At 39.7% G+C, this 26,792-nt stretch overlaps 1 protein-coding gene and 1 long non-coding RNA gene across 9 annotated transcripts in view; one reads left to right on the top strand and one right to left on the bottom strand.

Annotated features, from left to right (window-relative positions):
• Positions 1-26,792, top strand: part of USP6NL (USP6 N-terminal like) — a 116,414-nt gene that overhangs the window by 71,944 nt on the left and 17,678 nt on the right. For all 8 annotated transcript variants that reach the window (XM_026678263.2, XM_087968831.1, XM_026678262.2 and 5 more), the window contains 9 exons: positions 3,967-4,047; positions 10,545-10,652; positions 12,210-12,319; positions 15,903-15,951; positions 17,479-17,599; positions 18,758-18,852; positions 22,702-22,767; positions 22,876-22,975; positions 23,705-23,857. In XM_026678263.2, the coding sequence (XP_026534048.2) occupies positions 3,967-4,047; positions 10,545-10,652; positions 12,210-12,319; positions 15,903-15,951; positions 17,479-17,599; positions 18,758-18,852; positions 22,702-22,767; positions 22,876-22,975; positions 23,705-23,857 (883 nt within the window). The remainder of the gene's footprint in view (positions 1-3,966; positions 4,048-10,544; positions 10,653-12,209; positions 12,320-15,902; positions 15,952-17,478; positions 17,600-18,757; positions 18,853-22,701; positions 22,768-22,875; positions 22,976-23,704; positions 23,858-26,792) is intronic.
• LOC148130253 (uncharacterized) lies at positions 10,474-26,779 on the bottom strand. Its single transcript, XR_015750175.1, has 5 exons — positions 26,646-26,779; positions 25,034-26,063; positions 14,543-14,721; positions 14,319-14,423; positions 10,474-10,601 (listed from the first exon to the last, which is right to left on the bottom strand). It is a non-coding gene; the product is annotated as an uncharacterized LOC148130253 (long non-coding RNA).

Here is a 26,792-nt window from a genome sequence, read left to right on the forward strand (position 1 = left end):
AAATGCAATGATAAATATTGATCTCTGTAAAGAAAACTACTCCTAATTATTGCCCTCCTTAATTTAGTGTATCCTTTCCTGTCAGTTTATAGTCTTCCTTTCTGGAATAAACATTGTTTTTCCGACCAGTAGTTAATATTTGAGAAAGGAGGTAATTGAGAGGGGATGGAAGTCATTTGAAATGCTGTCTCTGTTTTAAAATGTTGAAATGCCAGATGTTATTGCGCTCAATTACTGGCTAATATGCTGTGACTGTAATTATGCAGTGAAGTGTTGCCAAGTTAGAGTCAGAGGGATGAATGAGGTTGTCAGCAAGTGGTATTTGCAAAATAATTCAGCAACCTGAACAATCAGAGCATCTCTTGTATATTTGACACTCTTGAGGAAAAATCAGAGGTTATATAACCCAAGCTCTGTAAGTCAAGATTAAATGCCGTCTAATTCTAAATCATTGAAGCTTTCTCTCAGAGAGAAAAAAAAAGTTTGCTTACTATTTGGAAAAATGTGTCTATAGAAACAGACTATTCCATATTCAGTTGCCTAATGAATGATTACAGAAGCCAGAACTAGATTGGTCTAGTGCAGGGGTGTCCAACCTTGGTAACGTTAAATGGGGAATTCTGGGAGTTGAAGTCCTCCAGGCTTAACGTTACCAAGGTTGGACACCCCTGGTCTAGTGGTTAAGTCACCTGGCTTGAAACCAGGAGACTGTGAGTTCTAGTCCCATCTTGGGTATGAAAGCCTGTTGGGTATCTTTGGACCAATCATCAGGAGATAATGAGTTATGGTCCCACCTTAGGTATGAAAGAGTATATCAATTGTATAGGATGTGTGTTTTTGTTTTATTTTTATGGTTTTCTTATGTATAATGCACACTGAAGATGACATTTAATTTCGTTGTACGAGGTACAAGTTAAGTTAAAAGTTAAGGTCTGCTGGACGATTTGAGGCCAATCACCAGAAAGTAGTGAGTTCTAATCCTGAATTAGGCAATGAAGGCTAGCTGGGTATCTTTGGGCTAACCATGATCTCTCTCAGCCCAACTTACCTCACAAGGTGGTGGTTATGGGGAAAATAGGAGGAAGGAGTAATATGTATGTTTTCCACCCTGAGTTATAAAAAAAAGGAAGTTGGAAAATAAATAAGTAAAATAAAAATACAGAATCATTTTGCAACTGTACAATATTTATGTTTTTAAATGAAGAATTACTGTAAAAAAGTATGATTCTTTTCCTGGAAAGATGTAATGACATGTGCATGACTTAAGGTTTTGAGGAAGGTATTTTTGTAATTCCTTTAGTAAATTACAGGTTCTTCTCAAAAATATTGCCACATTCTAGTTTATGAAGAAAGTCTGTAATTCCTGCTTATTACTTACAGTTTGGCTAGGAACCCATTGTAGTTTAAGCACCTGCCTTACAAGTATCTATTCTTTTTCAGCTTATTTTATTTTTATTCATCACGCCCTTTGCACCAGCATGCAAAGTGCAGAAAAGATGTAAGAATGAATAAGCCACAGAAGTTAAGATATATGATGAGGGGAAAAAAATACAGCAAAACTTAGTTTTGCTAATCTTAGCCACCCCTTCTGGCTTTGGTCAGGTGATATGTTCTTTTTTAGGAAGATGTAGTACGAAGATGTAGTAGCAAAGACATTCCCTGATAATGGCTAGGGGGCAACTGATTAGTTTTGTATATTGTGACCATGTGGTCAACACAATCCACCAACACTACCCAAATCCAGTTGTACCTCAAGGACCACTTCATCACAACGAATGGGTTCAAATTCTTCTAATAATAGTCCGCCACTTTGTACCTACTGATCAAGAGGATATGTAAATAGGGGTTCTCCTTAACAGATTAGAAAGTTGCTAGAAAACTGTAGAGCTTCTAGGATTCCTTCTACAACTTTGCAAATGATTGAGTTGTGTAAACCTTGTTATTACCAACCTGGATGAGCTAATGCATGCTTTCCACAGTCATTTCTCAACGGGAGGATAGATAATCGCGGGCACTGTAGTTTGAGTTTATTGAAGTGTTGTGAAGTGCTCTAAAATTACGATAATGATGTCTTTCTTGACACAGTCATTACTCAGTATATCTTAACCGACATGCCTAGCTATACCAAAGTATTTAAACTAAATTACACATCTCGAAGGGGTGCGGCCGAAGAACTGCATAATTTTCATTTCTTTGCTTTTTATTGGCATGGCTAGAATCTAGAAATTATTGAGGGACGTTTGTGCACAAAGCCTTAAATTATCAAACTGTTTACTTGAAAGGATATTTCTGAAATTGGCAGGCTTCAAGGGAGAAGTGTCTCCAAACACTATCATATTCGGTTGCATTGTTAGGTCCTAGCGTATAAAATGATGCTCTAGTAGAGCCACTTCTACAAAAGGTAACATGCAGGAATCTTAGGTCTTTGGCTGTCTTACGAGGGAAAGGTTGGTGAGAAAGAGCCCGTCTGGTTGGGCTCCACTGCTTAAAGCAATGTTTTTCAACCTTGGCAACTTTCAGATATGTAGACTGGTTGGAGAATTCTGGGAGTTGAGGTCCATCCACCTTAAAGTTGCCAAAGTTGTAAAATGCTGACTTAAACATTAAGAATCCCTTACCTAGGCTGCAAGAATCCAGATACAGGTAGTCTTCAACTTAAAACCACAATTGAGCCCAACATTTCTGTTGCTAAGCGAGACAATTGTTAAATGAGTTTTAGCCCATTTTGCAACACCCCCCTCCCAGTTCTTAAGTGAGTCACTGCATTTGCACAAGTGTTTAGAATGCAGTACTGCAGGCAAACTCTACCCACAGTCTGTAGTTCGATTCTGACAGGGCTCGCTCAAGGTTAACTCATCCTTCCATCCTTCCCCTGGTTGGTCAAAAGAGGACCCCAGATTGTTGGGGGGCAATAGGCTGAGATTGTAAACCTCCCAGAGAATGCTGTAAAGCACTGTGGAGCAGTATATAAGTCTAAGAGTTACTGTTATTGCTACTTAACAGCACAGTTATTAAGCGAATCTGGCTTCCCCATTGACTTCATTTGTCAGAAGGCTGCAAAAGGTGATCACATGACCCTGGGACCCTGCAACCATCCTAAATGCCAGTTGCCAAGCGTCTGAATTTTGATCACGTGACCATGGGGATGCTGCAACGGTCATAAGGGTGAAAACTGGTCATAAATCACTTTTCTCCAGTGCCATTGTAAGTTCAAATGGTCACTAAACAAACAGTTGTAAGTTGATGATTCCCCTGTATTTAATAGATGGCAGCGCAAAAAGTTTTCAATAGCTCTTTCCCCGTCCATCAAGCCTCCTTGAGTTTACTACCAGTCCGTTCTGAAAATCCAGTGGCTGAACACCGATTCCTGGAAGTATACAAGTGATGATACAGGTAGCAGTGTGAAGTACTATCATTAGAAAAGCAGATCTTGCTATGCTAAGTGGAGCCTTAATCTCTCACAAGCGGTCTCAAAAAAAGGTGATGATGATCTAAAAATAGAGCTTGGTTAGGCTGGGGAATCACTTGCCACCTATCCCTTAATACCCAGGGACTTCTGTTGGAGAAACCCAGCATATTTCTTGGAATTGTAAGTATTATTGCCCAGGGTACAGAAAATAATCCAACGGTTAAAAATATGTTAAATTTTCGTTAAACTCTTTTGTACAAAATTTGGTTTAAAAAGGCCTTTCATGTGGAGTGGATGGTAAACACGCACAGAAATTCAGCTATAACTACTTCCTCATTTGCTGGAAATTGCAACTCTTGTGCTGTTTAAGACAAAAACCGAGGAGAGGGGTCTGTTCAGTTGAGTGGGCCTTCCATTTGATTTAAAATATTTGCTAGTGATTTAAAGGCTATTTAAAAACTTCACAATGTCTGTTCCTAGATACTTATAAATGTTGAAAAAAGAATGCTTGAGAGTATTTGAAGTGGAGAGAATAATGGCCTCTGATTTTATTTCAGCAAAAGCAGCTTGAGATTGAAAGAACTACAAAATGGTTGAAGATGTTAAAAAGCTGGGAGAAATACAAAAACACAGATAAGGTAAGTTTGAGCACTTCCTTCAGCAATTGTAGTTATTGAATGCAAAAGTACAAATCAGGTGGTGTAGCCTTGGACTTTTTACCCACCTACGGTGATATTTGCTGAAAGAACAAAGTGCAAAGAAGCTGGATTTCAGAATTTCTGAATTATAAATATTTCAGAAATGCTGGCTTATAATTGTGGAGTAGGAGTGGAAAAATCCACATCCTCGTGACCTCACGTTTGGATTGCTGCAGTCTCTTCTACATGGGGCTGCCCTTGAAGAGCATTCGGAAGCTTCAACTACAGGTCGTCCTTCACTTACTACCACAGTTGAGCCCAAAATTTCTGTTGCTATGCAAGATAGTTGTCAAGTGAATTTTGCCCCATTTTACGACCTTTCTTGCCACAGTTGTTAAGGAATCACTTGCAGTTGTTAAGTTAGTAACACTTAAGTTAGTGAATCTGGCTTCCCCATTGATGTGGCTTGTCAGAAGTCTGCAAAAAGTGATCACATGACTCCAGAACATTGCAACCGTCATAAATATGAGTCAGTGGCCAAGCGCCTGAATTTTGATCATGTAACCATGCAATGCTGTTGTCACTTTGAATGGTCACTAAACAGTTGTAAATTGAGGACTACCTATAACCGTGTTGGCGAACCTATGCCATTTCCCCCGGCACAGAAGAGGTCACCTGGAAGAGACCCACTGTGCATGCGTGCACTGCCACCCAACGGCTGATTGTCAGGCATCTGGCGCACATGTGCGGGGGCGGAAGGGGGTGCATGGGAGATGCACACCCATGCGTAGGGACGCGCTGCGCGTGAGGGGGAGAATTGCATGCACAGATGCATGACACACGAGGATCATGCGCAGGAGGCATGGGGGGGGAAGCACACATTGCCTTCTGAGTGCTGGCACGCAAGCGCGTGGAAGCAATTATCAATACAGGAGCCAAAAAAGGCTAGCCACCATTGACCTATAGAACAGAACACAGCTGCATGGATAGTAAATGCATATATAACACCACTGGTATGTGAATTGCATTGGTTGCCAGAGTGTTTCCAGATGCAATTCAAGGTGCTGGTTATCACTTTGGAAGCCCTTCATGGCTTGGGGCTGAGTTACCTGAGGGACCATCTCCTCCCAGTTGTTTCCACCCATCTAGTTTGGTCTGGCAGGTTGGACATTTCACAAGCCTGTCATCCAAGAACTGTCAGCTGGTGGGCAGTAGATAGTGTGTCTTCTCAGCTGTAGCACCAGAATATTGCAGAATATTCTCCCTTCTTAGATTGCAATGGCCTTGACCCTGTCTTTTACAAGGTGGTGAAGATCTGGTTATGTGCCCAGGCTTGGAGCCCTGAGTTATAATGTTCTTGGTATATATAATTTTGGTTTCTTGGTTATCCTCTCCTGCCTCCTTGCCCCGTCCTCCCCCTCCTTCCCTCCCCCTTCTCCCTCTCATCTCTACCCCTTCTCTCCCCTATTCTTATCCCTTTCCTCCTTTCATCCCCCTCCCCTTCCCTCCTCTCCCATCTCCTCTCCTCCCTTCCTTCCCCTCCTCTCCCACCTCCTCTCCTCTCCCCTTTCCTATCTCCTCCCCTCTCTTCCACCTCCCCCTTTCTATCCCCCTCCTCCCCTCTCCACCCTGAGTCATTTCAGATGGGTGGCTGTGGGAAATTGAATAAATAAACAAAGACTTTTAAAAAACCATCTTACAAAATCCATCTGCTTCCTTTCTTTCATAGTAGAAACTGCTCATCCCTGACCCTCATATAAAGGCTCAGGTGCTTCTTTGAAAAATGCCATCATTTGGCCAATATTTAATGGGAGAGGGCTATAATCTCATCCCCCTTGGTAGTTTATTTTGTGGGGAAGGAAGATGGGGCATTTTGAATTAGCATCCTATACCCATCAGTGCTGAGTTGGTGACATTGCTTTACTCCAAGCCTTCTTTCCTTTATAGGAATCTTTCCATTTTATGGCCTATAAATACGTACTCCTGAATATTACAAAACACAGTGTTTGGTATGGTGAAGCTCTTATAAAATTACTAAGGTACAGAGAGTTGATTTTCTATCCCCTTGAAGCAATTCCTGACAAAATTTCGGTATATTTGACCATATAGTTGTAAGGGAAAAAAAAGTGCTAACATGATTCTGTGCTGTTCAATGTAATTTTCAGCTAGCCACAGGGAACATTAAGACTGGTGCCAATATGATGCTCATTATTGCTTCCCAAAAAGAAGAGCATAATCTGTGCACAGGAGTGATGGAGCACACAATTCTTTTCATATGTTTACTGCAACTAAACAAATCATCATATCTTCACTGGGACTTAAGTGCTGGCAAAGACAGTAAATTGGTTTCCCATCTTGATTCAGAACTGATCTCTCTTTATGGAAAGCCACTGGACCTCTTCATATAACCGTTGATCTGTATGTCTGATCCTAGAATTAGATTAGGAATGCTCCCAGAATGAAAACCTAATTCTTGCTTGTTTCCATGATACCAGACTGTGGTTTGATGGGTGCTGAATCATGGCTTAGTGGTAGATAAACAAGTACACTTGTTTGTTGTAACCCCCTTCCTTCTTTCTTCCCAAGGATCGCTACTGTGGTAGCTTTCTCTTTTGAACTATTAGAGTTTGAAAGGAAAGATGAAAGTGAATATTTTAAATGATGACTGCTTTAGCAAAATAGGTTCTCCTTGTTTTTGATAGCAGAATCTCAGGCTGTTGAAAGACTGTTAAATGTTAGGAGACTTTCTGTGAATTATGGATTGTTCACCTCCTGAAAAGTACTTTAAAAAAATCCTTTGTTCACCTAAAGCAGTCAGAGAATGTTAAATCGGAGAAATGTAAGAAGGGATTTAACTGTTCTCCTTAAGATTATCTTTATTAACACTGGTAAATGTTATTTTTACATTTTATTAATTTTGTAGGCTTTTGTTTTTAATTTGATGTTTCCATCAATGGATGCAGAAAGTCTGTTCTGGAATTCTTTGCCTAAGCAAGTCAGAACAAGCATAAAACTGACATTCTTTACTTAAGGTTGCATTAATGCATGTCAAGGATTGCATAACATAGAGACTGCTGAAGAAGTATGGTTTTGGTTTTTTTTAAACTAAAATGTGTTGGAGAAATAATGAAGTTAATAATGTAAGATAAGGAAAAGAAGGCTTGATTTTCAGGAAATGCAGATGTTTCTGTATAAGTGACTTAAAAATTTTTAGCTAAGGAAAGTAGCAGAGTATAACATTAGCCAAAAGAGTGAGTTAAGGAAGCGGATAGATAGATTGACAGAGTCAGGCTGTCACAGAGAAGAGAAAATCAACCTATTCACCAAAGCACCTGAGGGGAGGGCAAGAAATAATGGATGTGTCAGGGACACTGAGATGAACTTGTAGTTTTATATAAATAAATATATTTAGCATTTATATTTGCAGAGACAGGATAGTCAGGAAAATCATGAGGTAAATCCAAAAATAGCACACAGAAGAAGAAAAAAGACGGGGGAAAAGGGAAACGCCCCCTTTACCCCCACGGTAACCAATCATAGCGTAAGTTGGCTCACGCAGGAGCCAGCCAACCAATCAACTCCAACCGTGTGTTCTGGCCCTTTGTACAATTTTACTGTTCCAGCTACTGAATTAAATATCATAACAGGATGGAAACTTAGGGATCCAACCTAGAACTAAGGAGAAGTTTCCTGACATAATCAGAATAGAGCTGAAAGGAACTTTGGAGGTCTTCTACTCCAGCCCGCTGCTCAAGCAGGCGACCCTATACCATTCCAGACCAGTGGCTGTCTAGTCTCTTCTTAAAAACCTCCAGCGATGAAGCTCCCATAACTTCTGGAGGCAAGCCGGCTTGTTCCACTGATTAATTGTTCTCCCTGTCAGGAAATTCCTCCTTAATTCCAGGTTGTATCTCTCCTTGATAACAATCTAATCATTGGAACAACTTGCCTTCAGAAACTGCGGATGCTCCTTCACTGGAGGTTTTCAAGAAGCTGGGCAACCATTTGTCCAGAATGACACAGGGCAGATCTGGGCACCTTTTATGACCCCTGGGCCACATCTGGTCCTTTGGCTGCCCCTGTCCAGTACCTGCGGATTGCTTTTATTTTGAAGGAGACTGCTAGTTGAAAACAAAAACAAAAAAACAATGTGTTCGGCATACCTATGCACTTTCATAGCTCCATTGGTTCAGCCCTCCACAACAATCCCAGTTTCTCATGTGGTTCCTTGGAAAAATTAATTGCCCACCCCAGTATAAGGTCTCCTGCTTGAGCAGGGGTTGGACTAGAAGACCCCCAAGGTCCCTTTCAACCTGATTATTTTATGTTTTATGTTCTATAAGTGTTTTGGATGTCTAGTAGGCACCTTTGTTAGAAAATCCCTTTCCTTTTTGCACCAGGCAGTGTGGTTTTTGTCCTACGTAGGGCAGTGTTCATGCTCAGGAATTGATATTCCATGTTTAAAACCTACTTAAACCACGGATAACATACAGATCTCCTTCCCCGTCCTGCTTCAATTATGTGGCATGAGGATGGGAGCAGGCTAAGGAATATCAATAAGGCAACAATGGCCACGCAATCAGAATTCTGCATCTTTTTGTTTGTTTCTTTTTCACACACATTACAAAGGGGCAGGGGCTTCAATTGTGAAGGCATAGCTGTTATATTGAATTCTGACATTCCCTTAATTGGAATTCTGAAGTTCTGATTCTTTTTTTTTTTTAGAGGTTCTAATTCTAATTTTATAGGGGGCTGCAATTTTAATTTTTAAAGTCTTGGTTTGGGAATAGCTATAATTGTACTCTTGTTCTCTAGATTTGATAGTGATTTGTAGTATGACAAATCATAGTGTCAGCTCTAATTTGCGTATGAAAAAGGGATATAGCAATAACTTGCCCCAAAGAATTGTAAATTAGTGTTTCTCAACCTTGGCATCTTTAAGATGTGTGAACTTCAACTCCCAGAATTCCCTAGCTACCATGGTGAGAAACATTGGTATGGATAAATTTGGAGAATATAAAGCACTTTGACATTTTCAAAACTGTTTTATGAGTTTTATTTGGATGGGTTTTGTTATTATTGACACTGTAGAAAGACTGATGAATGCTTTATTATGTGGTCATGGTTTAAGGATTGGTTAAAATACAAGGCTGAAATATTTATTGTGTGATAAAAGAAATATGTTAAAAAAATAAAACAAAACAGATATCCCTGCCCCACAAATCTGCTCATTCAGTGTTCTTTAATAGTAGATTTTGATCTTGATCAATTTCAATGGTGCCAGGTGAAGCCTACTAGAGCTTTTCTTAAATATTATTTATTTCACATCAAGAATACATTTCACAACCATCAATAAAGCTGTATTCCAATTTCAAAAGTAGTAATTAGGATAGGAATTTTGAACAGTGATGATGTCAATGATGAAGTGAACACATACTGTGTCTGAGCTGACTGGTGAACATGTCATTTGTATGTACATTGGCTGCATGTTATTAGGAACAGGTGATAAAAATGTAGTTTATTAACTCCTATAAATTTGATATTTGAAGGATCACAGTCGTTTTCATTCTCAAGTGCCTGGGCTTGAAAAAGAGCGTGGTTCTGAAGGATTTAATTTTGACTGCATACTTAAAAATAAGAGCCATATTGGGCTGGTTTACAAAATCCAATATTTTCCATATACTACATGACATAATAATTAAAGGTTTATAATTGTGAAATTCGTTAGGAATCTTTGGTTTGTAAATTATGATCTAAAATCAGGAGATTAAAGATCCATTTCATTTATTGACTTGTTTAAACTTTTTTTTCTCCAAATCGTAATTTATTCAATAAGGATATCTCATCTAGCATCTCTTCTGATTTAAATAGTCTTAGCTGATCTATGCCTAGAGTGCATTTCAGGGTAAAAATAGAGATAATACAGAAAGCAACTAATCTCTAAGGGGAAGATATTCCACATAGCAGAGGCCACTGATCCGTACCAGCTAGCGGTTCTTGGTGGATGAGATCTGCAGCATAACCAATTTTCAGTAGTGCCCAATTTTGGATTGGCTGTAGCCTCCAATCCAATCCTAAGAGCCATCTCTGCTTTGAAAACATATCACTAATACAGATGGTCCTCAATTTGCAACAGTTTGTTTAGTGACCATTCCAAGTTACAAAGACAGTGCAAAAAGTGACCCATGACCATTTTTCATACTTATGACCAATGCAGCATCCTATGGTCTATGGGGGAAGCCAGATTCAGTTTAACAATTGTGTTACTAACTAAACTGCAGTGATTCACTTAACAAGTGCAGCAAGAGAGGTCATAATATGGGGCAAAGCTCGCTTAACAAATGTCTCCCCATACAACATAAATTTTGGGCTCAATTGTAGTTGTAAGTTGAGGTCTACCTGTACCTCTTGTTGTTGCAATAGCAATCATGTAATAATTTCACTCAAACCTCCTTCGGTACATGTTAATTACATTTGCTTTTCTTTTTTGGGCACAGTTTCATAGAAGAATCTATAAAGGAATTCCATTGCAGCTGAGAGGTGAAATCTGGTCCCTGTTACTCGACGTCCCAAAAATGAAAGAAGAAATGAGAGGTTATTATAATGTGAGTTTCCAAGCCAGAAAGTGAAACATAGAAGCTTTTATTTTATACAATGCAGCAAATAGTAAATGTAATCCATTTAAGAGGGGTAAAATAAATGCCATTCTTTCCACATCTTTAATCTTTTTTCTTCTGGAAAAGTACTGAGTGATAGGTACCCTAAATTAAAATTATCCATTAGGCAAGAACCTGAGTGCAACTCCTACTTATTTTGTATGCCTGAAGCTTTGTAGAACTTTTCTGTTTTCTACTGAAGAGATTCCAGGTTTCACTATTGGTTATACCAGATGTTGATGCTATCCTCAGAACCACAGTAGTTTCTCAGGATCATTTCGCAAGATTTTCCCTTATCTGCCCTGGTTCATTGTTTGTTTTGTGTGTATGCATGGGCATATTGTGCACCATACAGAGTCACATTGTTTGAGTTGGACAGCCTTATACATCTAGTTAATAAAACAGATAAGTAAATGCTGTCGGTACACCAAGAAACAGTCTTGTGTCATGCTTATTCTGTTTTTTACATTCTCTGTTGGAATTTTGTATTTATGTTTAAATTGTTACTTTTCAATTGGGAAATCCAGAGGAGTTTTGAAACAAGCGGGTGGTGAACATAGTTCATCTGCTACTGTTTTGCTTGGGAAATTAATAATTACATTTAAACCTGCCAGATATTCAATGTACCTGTTTCCTTTCACTTTCAGGAAAATCAGCAGGAAATTGTGCTGTAATTTAGGGCAGATACTTGCCCTGTAGACCAAAACTTACATAGGATGCTGCCAATAGAAGAGAATATTAGTATCTCAGCGCTGAACTAAGGGGTTCTTGGTGCTGTCTAAGTGAGCTTGGTAGTTTCCTTTCAACCCCACAGTTACATACACTGTTTTTCCTAAACTGATGTCCCCTGGGACTGCAGCTCTCAGAATTTCCTAGAGCATGACCTGTACAATTCTGATAGTCCTTAAATATCTGGATGGCTTGACAGATAGGTATAATTTTCTGCAACATGCAAAAACTCCAGAAGCAGCTGCTTCTCTTTCCTCATGCCACCTTTGACTTTCCACAGCATTCCTCCCAGTTGCAAATATGGAGGCTAGCAGAAGGATGTGAATATAATATCCTTTCCCATGTGAATTTCCCTGTCGTTGCAATTCAGAGGGATATTCACTATGGTTGGCTGCTTGTACAGGTAGTCCTCAACTTATTACCACAGTTGAGCCCAGAATGTATGTGAGACATTTGTTAAGTGCGTTTTGTCCCATTTTACGACCTTTCTTGCCACAGTTGTTAAGTGAATCACTGCAGTTGTAAAGTTACTAGCACGGTTGTTAAGTGAATCTGGCCTCCCCATTGATTTTGCTTGTGAGAAGGTTGCAGAAGGTAATCACATGACCCTGGGACACTGCTACCGTCATAAGTATGAAGCAGTTGCCAAATGTCCTGAATAGGTTTGTGACCTTTGCGAGAAGTGCAGAGTCATGACAAAAGGATGATGAGCTATGATGAGCGGTGAAGTCTTGGTGTATATATGTTTGTTGATTGTTTCTCTCTTTCTCCCCCTAGACTTTAAAAACTCGAGCAAGAGGAATCTCTCCAGATATCCGGCAAATTGATCTTGATGTTAATCGGACCTATCGGGATCACATCATGTTCAGAGATAGATATGGAGTAAAGTGAGTGAAACTGAATTGACTCCCTTCATGTGGATCTTGTTGCTTTTTTATTGTCTAGAACAGAGGTAAAAAAACTTGGCAACTTTAAGACTTGTGGACTTCAACTCCCAGAATTCCTCAGCCAGCCATGCTGGCTGGGGAATTCTGGGAGTTGAAGTCCACAAGTCTCAAAGTTGCCAAGTTTGGAGATCCTTGGTCTAGAACTTCAAGAGATTTAGTTCATACAGAGGTGCAGCAAAATTTTGAGTGCTGTCTTCCAAGGCAAAACAACTTCCTATCTCCTTGATTCCAGCTTCTTGTCTCTCTGTGAGATCTTTGGTACTCTTTGAACTTGGTGGTTTTGTTGCAGAGATTTGTGCACTGATGATGTCACCTGGTTGGGTAACGAAACGTCTGCAAGAAAACTACTGAGCTCAGAGAGCACCAAGGATCTTATAGTTCAACCCTGAACTACAGATATTTTTTTCTATCGGTATTGTCTCTCTGCCATAGGAGATCTGGACCCCAAAATACATTTGATGCTCTGAAATTCAAAGCAGAATCACGCTGTTCTGTATTTAACAGGTTGGCATCCACCTAGGAAAAGCATCCTTAGCAAGATTTCTAGAAAACTGTTTTAAATTTTTAAAATAGGCACATTCTAACATTGGAACAGAGGCATCTTTTCCCATATTAAATTCTCATTCGGTTTTAAAACAGCCCAAGCAAATTTTAAAAAGCCGTTACCCTGCCTTTTAAAATGCCAGAAATAAACACTAAACTATCTTGAACGGAAGTGTTCTAAATTGCCATATTCAGATACCTGCTAGGATTACCTTTCAAAGAATCTTTAAATGAATCCAAAGCTGATATTTGGTAGCCTCCCATAGCCATATAGATACATATGAAGAAAATTCAGTATTCTTTCCATATTGTTTTTAGGTTAAATATATTTGGAAATTAAGAGAGCCAGTTACAGATTCGGTAGGATTACAATTCTCCAGATTCACCACCAGAGTTGTGAATTGTAGATCCGAAGCACCAGAAGGGCACCAGTTGCAAATGGCTTGTGAAGTGTTACAGGTCAACTTGTGTTCACTGTGAAGTATTGCCCAAGCTCCCTTTGGCAAAAGTGAATGAACAAAATTATTGTTTCGTTAGTTGTGACAGTGTTCTAAGTAGACTTTGGGTTGTGATGATTTTAGACAGTTGTACCCCCTCTCTGAGAGACGAGCAGATTAAATTGCAGATTTTTTAAAAAATCATTTTTCAACCTCAGGAGAATTATCAGAACAGTTAGTGAAACAGCATCATGGAAAAATGAAATGTCAGTAATTCCACTAAGAGCATTATCCAAACTCTTAGATATATCTAAATTGCCTGTTCTAATTTTTGATTTTTTTTCCCTTCACTTTGGGACGATTCAGATGACATACTGTGCCATAGGTTAGCATTGCAACCTCTTATGACTAAAGCTGTGTGCAAGCAAAGCTCTTTTTAAAAATAAATAAATTGCATGTCCCCAATTGGTTTGTTTACACAATTTCTGTTTGAATGGCTCAATACAATAAACAAGACAAGAACAACAGGGATCAAACCAACAGATTGATAATCGGCAACAAGAGATGTAATAACTTGAGAAAATGTTCCCAATAAAACTTGTCAGGTAGCTCTCATGACTTGGAGAGAACAATAACATTTATTCCTCAAAAGGCAGCATTGGAGCTGCTCCTGATGATTAACAGGAAAGGAGCCGTTCTATCTTCCAAGGACAGAGTGTTCCAGAAGGATGGGACCAACAAAAAGAAGGGTTGTTTCCATGTCCCCCGGTTATAGGTAGTCCTCAACTTACGACTGGCAGTTACAGTTGATCGCTAAAATGGGACTTATGATTTGAATTTGAAGTGCTAACATCTGCACACAACCCCACAGCCACATGAGCACAGTTTAAGTGCTCGGCCACTTGGCCGCATTTACAACAGTTTTGCAGTCTTGTAATGATTACTTGATCACGACTTACATTTTAGCCGGAAACTGGCGTTTGCATCCAGTTTCTGTCAAAACCCTGTCCCATCATGAACAATGGGTTCGCTTAACAACCGTGGCATTTGCTTTACGACTGCTGCTGCTGCAAAAAAAAAAGGTGGTAAAATCAGGCCTAGTCTCATTGTGACTGGCTTTACGACCATCATGACTTATAACCATAATTGTGAGGCTCATTTACATTCATAACTCAAAGACTACCTGTACTGTTTCCTCTTTGTTGGATGCCTCTCTTGGACTGCAGAGAGTTTAGAAGATGGCATGTTTTCTCTGGCAAGTGTCCATACATTTTGTCAGGATGGTGATGATGTCAAAATTTCAACTTAGATGTTGTTACATAGCCAGAGTGACTGTATCTATGCACAAGAGAGGAAGGAATTCTGTGGTGAGGATAAGGAAACCAAGTTAGTAAATGGGAAAGAAAGTCAAAACAAATTTGGTCTCGTAGTTTAGTCACTAGGCTAGAAAGTCGGAGACCATCAGTTCAAGTCCTGCCTTAGGCATGAGAACCAGCTGAGTGAATTTGAGCCAATCACCAGGAGATGGTGAGTTCTGGTCCTGCCTTAGGCATCAAAGCCAGCTGGGTGACTTTGGGCCAGTCGCACACTCTCAGTCCAATTCACCTGACAGGATTATTGTGGGAAAAATAGGAAGAGAAAGGTGTGTTGAATATATTTGCTGCCTTAAGTTATTTCTAAAAATAAATAAAGTGAGAAAAAAATAAAGTGAGGATTCAGCATTCTCCCTGGACTCAAAAAGCAGATTGGGGCTAAAATGTGGATGAGTGTGAATGGAAGGGCAAGCTAGAAACATGTACCCCAGGTGGAAGTTTCCACACCGGAAGTTTTTAAAAAGATGTTGGATAACCATTTGTCTGAAGTGGTTTAGGGTTTTGCGCCTAGGTGGGTGATTGGACTAGAAGACCTCCAAGGTCCCTTCCAACTCTGTTATTCTACTCTACTCTACTCTACTCTACTCTACTCTACTCTACTCTACTCTACTCTACTCTACTCTACTCTACTCTACTCTATTGATTTAATTTTTAAAAAATGGACAGTGAAGAATACCGGAAGTTTCACTAATAAACTGGAGTTTGTTGAACTTTGCAGGTATCCAGGTTTTATCATATTTTTACAACCACCATATTACATTTTCTAACATGAATGTTGTTCTACAACAGTCCCTTTCCTCCAATGCTCGGTTTCTTTGGTTATAACAGAGCTCTTTTCCAGATAGGCAACACACTGCATGATCTTTTTTTTCCTTCCAAAGAGAACTTTTGTAAATATTTTATCATATAATGGAACACTAATGTTCTTGCTTTTATCACTCGCACACATACATAATAGATAGATAGCTGATCTCTGTAAATAGTAGGCTGTTTCCAGTGTGCAGGGTCATATAGTTATAACCACTGTACAGGGTTATACAGATGTACAAAATAGGATTGATATGAAATTAAGCCAGCAACATTTTAGATCACAAGTAATTTTTCCTCTGACGTGGCTCCAAAACACATTTTGATTTTGTATAGTTACATTCTGTCTTTTTTCCCCCCTAGGCAACAATCTTTGTTCCATGTCTTAGCTGCATATTCTGTTTATAATACGGTAAGATGCTCTGCGTATGCTTCTCTGCATCTGTACGCAGTCAGTTACATAGGTCACTCTTAAACGATGTTGAATTCATGGAAACAGAATTCTCAAGGGCAACATGAAAACAGCGAGTTTGAATAGGCATAATTCTGTATTGGATTGTTTGGCCCATCAGGTATAAAAGCAAATATTTCTGATTCTTGGCCAGATGCTATTAAAGCTTGTTTTGCAAATGCTTGCCTGGAACCATTCAAGATCAGAAACTGTAAAAACAGTGGTGGATAAATTCACTCACCCAATAAAATGCTACATGTTATGCTTAATAAGTTTTAGCAGCATTATCGAGTTGAGTCACATATAGTTGTGAAATTCTGGAGCAGAAAGTTACAAATGTTCCTGAAAAGACAATAGTGGTCTCCTTCTTACCTCTAATGTGAAGGATTGAAGAGGGATAACCATTTTAATCTATCGAGCAGAACAAGTGAATTGCTCAGTAGCAATCCTAGGATAAGCCAAACTGTCTTAGTGGACTAAAATCCATAACTTGCTCACTTTATGTATAATTCTCTGGCTTCTTACTCAGAAGTGTCAGATTCAGTTCCATGAAACTCACAACAAAACTCTTTAAAGTAGCATAAACCCTAAAAGATAGTACAGTCTCAGAATAGGTTGGACTAAATTAATATGGACATTTTAGGCTAGGTCCAAATTCTTTGTTCAAATGAATCAGTTTTGCATTGACTTCTTTCTGAAGTACAAATTCTCTGTCTTGAAGACAGTTTTCTACTAACTAGTATTTCACCATGAGGGTTCATCTAGTCATCTAAATGGGAGAAGAGTTAAAGATTACATGGAATAAGCTAAAGATATGGAATAACAACATGTCAAAGTTCAGAACATGGAAAGAAAGGACTCCCTTTGTCCTCTTCTAACTTTATAGTCAACATTTCCTCAGGGCAGTGTTTCTCAACCTTGTCTCCTTTAAGATACATGGACTTCAACTTCCAGAATGCCACAGCCAGCATGCTCTTAAGTAGCCAGTGTTAAGAAACACTGCCTTAGGGGCCCCTCCACTTCTTCAGGATAAAAAATTAGATGAACAACAACAATGTAGTAGGATTGACTTGTGGGACCGTCGCGATGTGCAATATGTTCACATTGGTGCAATAGGATTGTGTGCTTGTTAGTAGGATTCACTGGGTTAGGGCTTTTCTGTCTTTTACTGTGAGTTATATTGTGTAGAGGGGGTGCATGAAGGGAGGCTCAGCCAATCTCATTGTACACATGTTGTACTCTGACAATAAAAGTGTGAATCAAATTGAATGATGATAGCTTGTCCTGTATAAGCTTTGGTTATACCAGTCTCGTTTTCCTTTTCAGTTCTCCGTGCAAGTCAGACAGAGAACTAATCCTCCCCTTCCTCCAAACATCTCATAATTCACACTCTATCTACCCTTACTACAAAAAAAGTGAATGCAACTGCTTTAGGATTGTTTGCAGGTGTACACAAATTTTGTAACAGTTTTGTCTGCTTTTTTCCAGGAGGTTGGATATTGTCAAGGGATGAGCCACATAACTGCATTGCTCCTAATGTACATGAATGAAGAAGATGCTTTCTGGGCTTTGGTGAAACTACTCTCGGGGCCCAAGCATGCTATGCATGGTAGGTGTCTGAAGTTTCATTCAATGTCATGATAGGTAAACTGGCCCCTTCACCCTAAACCTTTTTAGCAAACTTTTTTTTTTTAAGAATTGCATTTAGAATTTTGCTCTTCAATTCTGTCTGTAACATTACGTTTGGGTTCACACCACTTTCCTAAATCAAATTGACAAGTCAAAAATTTTATGGGTATCACATAGAGCTGAAACAAATGGTATTACAACTAGTCCTTGATTTACAACTGTTCAAAGTTACAATGGATCTCCCAAAAATACTTACAAAATTGTGACACACACACACACACACACACACACCCCTCTGGATTGTTTGACCACATTTCAAGTACTCAGCAACCAGCCCACATTGATGGCTTTTCACATTGTCTTATAGTCACAAGTCCGATTTATGATGTTTTTGCTGAAAACAGATCTTTACTTCTGGTTTCCAGCAAAAATACCCTATAGTAAACAATGAGTTTGCTGAATGATCTTATCATTCGCTTAACAAGAGGCACAGAAAAGGTGGTAAAATTGGATCTGGTTAGATGATGATCTGCTTTACCATTGTTGTGATTTACAACCATAACGGGCAGTCTCTGTTATGGTTACAATTTGAGGAAGTATCTGTATGGCTTCATGCAGTGGTGATCTGATTTGCATAACATGCTTCCAAAAGATACTGAACGGCCAGCTGCATTAAACCTATTGATCGCATACCATCAAATTGAGGTCAGCTCTTAGTGATTACATAACTAGACCTTATTCAGCTTGGTCTGTCCCCATGTTTAAGTCCTCCAGCAAAGCACCTTTCACCACTATAATTGAGACAATTCACCTTGCTGCTGGTCATTCTTTTCTGTTTCCTTCCACTTTCCCTTCCTTTTTCACTTTCCCATTGTTATAGCTCAGATTTGGATGCTTCATTAGCCTAGGTATAGATTAATAATCCTATTTAAGTGGTATATTTTTATTTAACATTACTTATTAAGTTACTTCAGGTTGCAGCGTCGCCTTGTGATGAGATAAATAAATAAATAGATAGATAGATAGATAGATAGATAGATAGATAGATAGATAGATAGATAGAGATAGATGATATAGATAAATAGTTGCTTATTCATGATGACCTCTCTCTTCCCTCCCCTACTTTCCCCAATTTTAGGGTTTTTTATTCCTGGTTTTCCTAAGCTGTTGAGGTTTCAAGAGCATCATGACAAAATAATGAAGAAATTTTTGTCCAAGCTTAAGCAACATTTTGTAAGTAAATGCCAATATGAATATGTTGATCAAGGGAATCATTCACAGATGAAATTTCTTTGGCATTAATTTTCATTTGACTTTTGCTTCCATAGAGTGTCACAGGAAATACCGCAGCTTGCACGATTCTAATCTTTATAGACATAGACACATCATGGGATCTGAATAACTTTTCAAAGTCTTTCATGGCTACTCTACCAAGTGGTACCCTGTGGCATATTTCTTGACTGCATGTTCCTTTACTGTGGATGGTTGATCCTAAAATAGCAGAAGCAATCTTACCACTCTGAAATCTTCATTAGCTATTCTAAGGCTGGTTGTTTTACCTGTAGTCATTGCGGTAGTTTGGTCTTACTTAATTAAAGTTCCTTTTTTTTTTTCACTGTGCTTCTTGACTTTTATTACTGGAGCTTGCAGAGCCATTGAATTTTCAGCTTTTGGAATACTGTCACCAGCATAATGCAAGTTATTGATCTTCCTCTCCCAATTTTAAAACCATATTCATCTTCCCTTAGGGTATATTCAGCACATAGATTGAATAAATAAGGGGAGAGTATTCAATCTTGTCACATTCCTTTGCAAGCATAGAACAGTCTTTCTGGGGTGTGTTGTGTCTGTTCTGTGGCTTTCTGACATATCTTTATTCCTGACCTGTCTTTATGCCTTGGAATATTGCATACAGTTTTGGTCACCATGATATAAAAAAGATATTGAGACTTTAGAAAGAGGGCAGACAAGAGCAACAAAGATGATTAGGGGGCTGGAGGCCTAAAACATACAAAGAATGGTTGCAGAAATTGGATATGTCTAGTCCAGGGGTAGGGAAACTTGGCTCCCAGAATTCCTGAGTGAGCCATAAAAGGTTCCCCATCCCTGACCTACTGGTTTTTCAGTTGTAGGGGAAATCAATTTTTGACTTGAATGGGACTGTTTAATATACAGATTTAATATTCCTACATTTGTATATTAAACAGTCCCATTCAAGTAAAAAAATTGATTTCCCCCACAACTGAAAAACCATTAGGCCACGGATGGGGAACCTTTTATGGCTAACTCAGGAATTCTGGGAGTTGGAGTCCATAAGTGATAAAAGAGCCAAGTTACCCCTGGTCTAGTCTAATGAAAAGAAGGACTAGAGGTTGCCTGATAGCAGTCTTCCAATATTAGAGGGGCTGCCACAAAGAAGAGGGGGTCAACCTATTTTCCAAAGCACCTGAAGGCAGGACCAAGAACCAATGGATGGAACCTAATCAAAGAGAGAAGCAACTAGAACGAAAGAGAAATTTCCTGACAGAACAATCAACAGGTTGCCTCCAGATATTGTGGGTGCTCCATCACTGGAAGCTTTGAAGAAGAGATTGGGCAACCATTTGTCTGAAATGGTATAGGATTTCCTGCCTTGAGCAGGGGGTTGGACTAGAAGACCTCCAAGGTCCCTTCCAACTCTGTTATTCTGTTATTCTTTAGGTTTCTCATGAGGGCAATGAAATGTTCTGGGGCTCCCATTCTTCTAAGCACTTTTAACAGCTTGAAATATCTGATCCAATTGAATGCTTTTACAAAATCAGTGGAGACCATCGTGACTTCTTTGGGGCATTCTTGGCTTTTTTCAGAGTCTTTAATAACTAGGAATGTCACTTTTATATTAAGCAAGTCTTTATTTTTCAAATTTTCATTAAGTTTATCAGGATATAAAATACAAAAAAATCAAAATAGTGGGAAAACGGGAAGGCAAAAACGGAAGGGAAAAGAGTGTAGGGTAAAGGGGGGGCGGGAAGAAATAAAAGCATTGACTTCCTACTCTTTTTAGTACAGTAGAATAAGATAGTAACATTGCAGCCTCAACGTTTTACTTTTATATACTAATATGTGCTATAACAACAAATGTATCTAATCAGCAAAACCCGAAGTCAACGTTTCCTTTTTTGCCATCTCAAGCACAAAATCCAGAAGCAGTTTCCAAGCAGAAACAAAGCTGGAAGTGTTCTTTTCTGTGATTAAAGCAGCCAATTTGGCCATCTCTGCTAGTTCCATCAGTTTTTCCAGCCAATCTCCCATTGTGGGAATTAAAGTATTTTTCCATTTTTGTGCATTCTTGCTCCTGTCAACATATATAACAACAAACTTCCAGAAAGTTCTTTGTCCATTAAGCCTAAAAAATATATTTGCTTTTATTTTATATTTAAGAATCTTCTGTATTAAAATACAAATCTTACCCCAGTACTGTATATATATATATTTGCTTTGTCGCAGATCCATCAGAGATGTTAAAAAGGTTTCTTCTTTACATTTAAAGCACACATTTGAAATACCTTGACACTTTTTTGACAGTTTAGCCAGTGTTAAGGACCAACAGTACATCATTTTGTAAAAATTTAAAAATCAAGGCTTTTTAAAGAGTAACAGGTCTTTGAAGGTAACAGTGTGAATTCTAGTCCTGACTTAGGCAGATGCCAGGCGCTGGGCAGTTTTGAGCCAATTACACTGTCACAGCCTCAGGTAAAAAATATTGGCAAAATACTTCAGTAAATATTGCACCCTATATAGCAGTGGCTGGTCCCTGTAGTCAAAATTGACTCAATATACTGATAATAAGAAGGAAAAGTAACAACCCCCCCACCCCCCCGAAAATAATTTCAAGCTGATCCATGATGAGGGTTTAGAAATGATATAAAATATGTGCTTTGTCTTAAAGGAGGGGGAGAAGGAGAGAGAGAGAGAGAGAAGGAGATGAGAGGTAGGTAAGTAGGTAGGAGGGAGAGAGAGGGAGGGAGGAAGGGAGAGGGATGCGATGGATGGATGGAGATGAATATAGATATAGATGGATGGATGGATGATTGATAGATACATGATAGATAGACAGACAGAAGATGGATGGATAGATGGGTAGATAGTTGGGTAGGTAGATGTGTAGATAGATGGGTAGATGGATGGATAGATGGATGATAGACAAACACACTAAGCCAGTGGTCTCCAACCTTTTGGGAACCAGGGACCAGTTCCATGGAAAACAATTTTTCCACAGATAGCGGGTGGGGTGGGGTGGGGTGGGGTTCACACGCTATTTAGATCACACCCATGTGCAGATGAAGCTTGGCTTGCTTGTGTGACCCGGGGGTTGGGAGCCCCTGCTCTAAGCATCTTGGAGACAAAGAAAACGCCTAGAAGCTGAACAATGGTTTTCCCAACACCTCTGTCACTAGAGTTACCATAAAGTGATGATTTGCCAGTTAAGCACCTTGGGAGCTACCATAGTTGGTGGTATCGAATGCTGCCAAGAAAAAAACTTCCAAGAAGCCTGCTAGTATAGATAGTCCTCGACTTACATCCACAATTGAGCCCAACATTTCTGTTGTTGAAGGAGACATTTTATTAAGCGAGTTTTGCCCCATTTTATGATTTTTCCTGCCACAGTTGTTAAGTGAATCGCTGCAGCTGTCATGTTAATAACAAGATGGCTAAATGAATCTGGCTTCCTCATTAACTTTGCTTGTCGTCAGAAGGTCGGAAAAAGTGATCACATGATCCCCAGGACACAAGCAACTGTCATAGATATGAATCAGTTGCCAAACATCTGAATTTTGCTCAAGTGACCAAGTGCAACGGTCATAAGGTGAAAAATGGCCATGAGTCACCTTTTTCAGTGTCGTCGTAAGTTTGAATGGTCACTAAACGGCCTGTTGTAAGTCGAGGACTACCTATTAGTTTATCCAACAAGACAGCACAAGGGGGGGCCCTGAGAGGGAGAAATAACACTTTTGAATACACCGTGCGTTTAACTCCACATTTTGCATTCTGCTCTGTGCCAATTTTATCTTCTAAAATTGGTGAACTGTGTCTTCTTGGCAGGATTCCCAGGAGGTCAACACCAGCTTTTACACAATGAAGTGGTTTTTCCAGTGTTTCCTTGACCGTGTGAGTAGCCCTAGCTGTTGCTTTCATTATCAGCCCAGCTGGCCCTCTGGGCCAGAGGGGAATTGTTGTTTTATCTGCTGATTCACCCACATTGTTCTTTCATTGCAGACTCCCTTTAGGTTAACCCTCAGGATCTGGGATATCTACGTGCTTGAAGGAGAGCGAGTTCTTACTGCAATGGCCTACACCATTCTGAAATTGCACAGAAGTAAGAGCTTTGCCTTGCCTTTTAATGCTCTCTGGCCACCTGACATGGTCAGTCCTTGTTTTGAGTGACCAGACTTGGGGGATTCTTATTTCTCGCTGGCTGAAAAGTGATAGAAGAAAATGTTTGTTGTTCAGGCTTGGAACTATGAACTTCCTTGGTGTTCTCTGAGCTGGGTTGCTTTTTTTTTGTGTGCAGACGTTTCATTACCAAACTAGGTAACATCATCAGTGCACACAGCTTGGCAATGAAACATCTGCAAGGAAACAGCCAAGCTGAGAGAACACCAAGGACTCCAGAGTGGCTGAAAACTCCCAATATAAAGTACTGTAGATATTCAGAAACCACAACTGAGCCCAAAATTTCTGTTGCTAAGCCAGGCAGTTGTTAAGTCAGTTTTGCCCCATTTTACAACTTTTCTTGTCACTGTTGTTAAGTGAATCACTGCAGTTATTAAGTCAGATGTTTGTTACTAATGTTTGGCCTTCCTGGTTGACTTTGCTCTTCAGAAGGTAGCAAAAGGCGATTCACATTGATCCAGGGATATTGCAACCGTCATAAGTACATGCCAGTTGCCAAGCATCCAAATTTTTTTTTTGTGACATTATGGGGGTGCTGCAAGGGTCATAAGTGTGAAAAACATTCATAAGTGCCGTTGTAACTTTGGCCACTAAAAAAATGGTTGTAAGTTGAGGACTACCTGTAGTTTTTTTTCCCCCCGTGCCATCTTAGAACACCTGCTGAAATTGCAGATGGAAGAACTGGTCCAGTTTCTTCAGGAGGCTCTTTCCAAAGATTTCTTCTTTGATGATGATTTTGTAATAGAACAGCTCCAGAGCTCCATGGCAGAACTGAAACGAGCAAAGATGGACGTCCCTGTAGCAGGTAAATAATTCTTCTAGATATCAGTAACTCATGGTGATATGTTTTATTTGCATACCTTTTGAAATTTCTTCACCTGTTGGCAAGGATTGTAGAATTGCACTACCAGGAAGGGAAGTCTGGAAGAACGTCAATATATCTCCTTAGAAACCATGATCATTTTCCGAAATGACACATCCAGGTAACTGTTACTTGTGCACTAAGGTACTTCAGTAGATTTTGCTACCTTGCTTCAAGGTGTGTTCCATCTTCTCAGTATAACATTTCCGCAAATTTTGAAGCTGTAGGAAAGACGTCATTATTATTATTTTGCTGCCTGCCTCCCCGCTTTAAAAGTTAAGTAGAATTTGGGAGAAAATGGAGGCATATTTATTGTTTAAAATCCTGTACAATTTGCAGCTATTGTAAATGAAATGCGAACGAACACTTCATTTCTTCAGAAATGTGTCTTTGGTGTATGCAGTTGAATAATGGCTTTTATTCACAGGATAATGACAAATGGCAGTGATTTAATTTACACTAAATGTTTAGGGTTTTTCTTTTTAGCAAATGGGTCTGTCAAACTCTAAGGACTATATATAACATCTTTTCATTTTGGTCTGTTTAGTTAAAACCAGCACACATACATTTATCTTTGAAAACCCAAGTTGATAGTAAGGAGGAAAATGTATATTCTGGATATCTCTGCCTATACTTTAAATATAACATGTATCTAGGTTCAGAAAAACAGAACAGAAAATAATGCGGAACACCCATTTTGATACATTAATCAAGCATCTAATCAATCATGTTCTGAATCCTAGCAGTGGATTCCATTGCAACTGAGCCCTTATTTTTGTCCTTTCTTCATTTTCATGGCTTTCTGGAAGCAAAATGCCCCCCTCACCCTGTCATTTTGACATCAGATATTCATTTATTTCTTAATTTGGAGGGAATGCTGTCAACTCTAAATAAGATGCACCCTAGCAATTTTACAGCTTATTTCATTTTTCTCAGGAAAAATTCAGAAACAAACTGTCAAAATGGGAGGGAAACATGAAAAATAAAAATAAAAAGCAGTAACCCCCTGATTTCCCCCCCCCGACATGTCTACTCACCAACCCATGAATAGAGATAAAGTGTCTGGATATGCCTAATCACTTGCTTCGTAGGAGGCATCTGTTTCCGCAAACAGCCTACCTCTTGGCATGGACTTTGGCAGATTCTTGAAGGCAGCTTTACATCCTTTTAATTAGAAGGGAGGTCGCGTTAACATCTAGGCAACAGGCTGGGGAAAGGCGTTCCCCCTCCCGCTCCCCGCATGATGGGGAAATGGCTGAGACCCTCTTTGCCAGCCATCGCAGTCTTTGCAGAAACAGCAGAACGAGTCTCCAGTTCCCGTGTTGTTTATTCAACCAGTCCTGCCATCCCAAGGAGGTTTTTGTGTGGTTAAATGAAGGAAGTGGGAGAGGGCATTGAATGTTCTGCTTCAGTTCTTCACCAAGAGAGAAGCCTTCAAGAGGCCTCTCAGCATACGGGGCCAAAGGCAAGCAAGTTTTTTTTTTTTTTTTTAAATGTCAGGTGCAAATATTTCTTTTGCAAGTCGGGGAAGACATTTGTGCTGTGAGCGATGCGCCACGCAGGTTTATATCGAGGGGTCCTTGGTGCTCTCTGAGCTTGGTGGTTTTCTTGCAGGCATTTCAGTGCTGATGAAGTTACCTAGTTTGGGTGGTGAAATGTCTGTAAGAAAACCACCAAGCTCAGAGAGCACCAAGGACCCCTCTTTTCAATCCTGAGCTGCAAATATTCTCCTTTAGGGGCTTATATGTCAATTTTAGGTTGTTTTCCACCCCTGCGTAAGCCCATCCCTGTGTAGTGTGAAAAAAAATTACATCTTTTTTTCAGTGTCAGTTTGTTGAAAACCTGAAGACCCCTCTAGTTTTACTATCTCAAAGGTGCTTCCCCACCCTCACCCAGCTCCCCAAAAAGGCAACTGGACTGTTATTTGAGGAAGAAAAAGAAGATGTTTCTCTTCTTCTCATCCAAAAAGCTTCATCGGTTTGTGCCTGGGTGGTGCTGGGATGGAAGGATTGTATTTCTTTGCAGTCATCTGGTCATTAGCACTCTCTCTGAGAGCCCTTGAGGCCCCCTGGGGTTTTATCTGTGCTGTCAGGATCATCGGAATCAGGGTGCAAATGGCTGTGGAATCTTCCTGGAACTGCTGAAAGGGCTGTGTTGTAGACAGGAGAGAGGGGGTGTCATATTCTTGCCCCTCTGTCTAATGACCAGATGACAACTGATGCTTCTTGGATGAGAAGCGAAACTACTTCTTCTTTCTTCTTCTTCTTCTTCTTCTTCTTCTTCTTCTTCTTCTTCTTCTTCTTCTTCTTCTTCTTCTTCTTCTTCTTCTTCTTCTTCTTCTTCTTCTTCTTCCTCTTCCTCTTCCTCTTCCTCTTCCTCTTCCTCTTCCTCTTCCTCTTCCTCTTCCTCTTCCTCTTCCTCTCCTCTCCTCCTCCTCCTCCTCCTCCTCCTCCTCCTCCTCCTCCTCCTCCTCCTCCTCCTCCTCCTCCTCCTCCTCCTCCTCCTCCATAAACCTCTAGCTTTACTTGTTACCATCAGTTTACACCCCGTTGGGGTTACTGTTGAAGGTGCAATGCATTTTAAGAATATCGGAAAGACCCCAATCTCAAGTTGGAGCCCCATGGTGATGGCAGCTGGCCTTTTCAGCCTTTTTTCTCCAGATTTTTCACTTATCTTGTTTTTAACTACTGACATCTATTTGCCACCCTGTGCAAGAACCCAGTTTTCTTACCTTCAAGACTTTGTCACAGCTGTCCTTCCCTTCCCTTGTAAAATCAGAGAATTTTAAATCTGGAGATTAAAGCAAACTGTGTTATAACAACATGTTCTAGCACGCCTTGAGTATCATTAATAGCAAATATAAACACTGTTGGGCTTC

The sequence above is a fragment of the Notechis scutatus genome, chromosome 6 (assembly GCF_049901735.1).
Source record: "Notechis scutatus isolate UNSWTSFEM ecotype Mainland chromosome 6, rNotScu1.2, whole genome shotgun sequence".
Lineage (NCBI taxonomy): Eukaryota > Metazoa > Chordata > Lepidosauria > Squamata > Elapidae > Notechis > Notechis scutatus.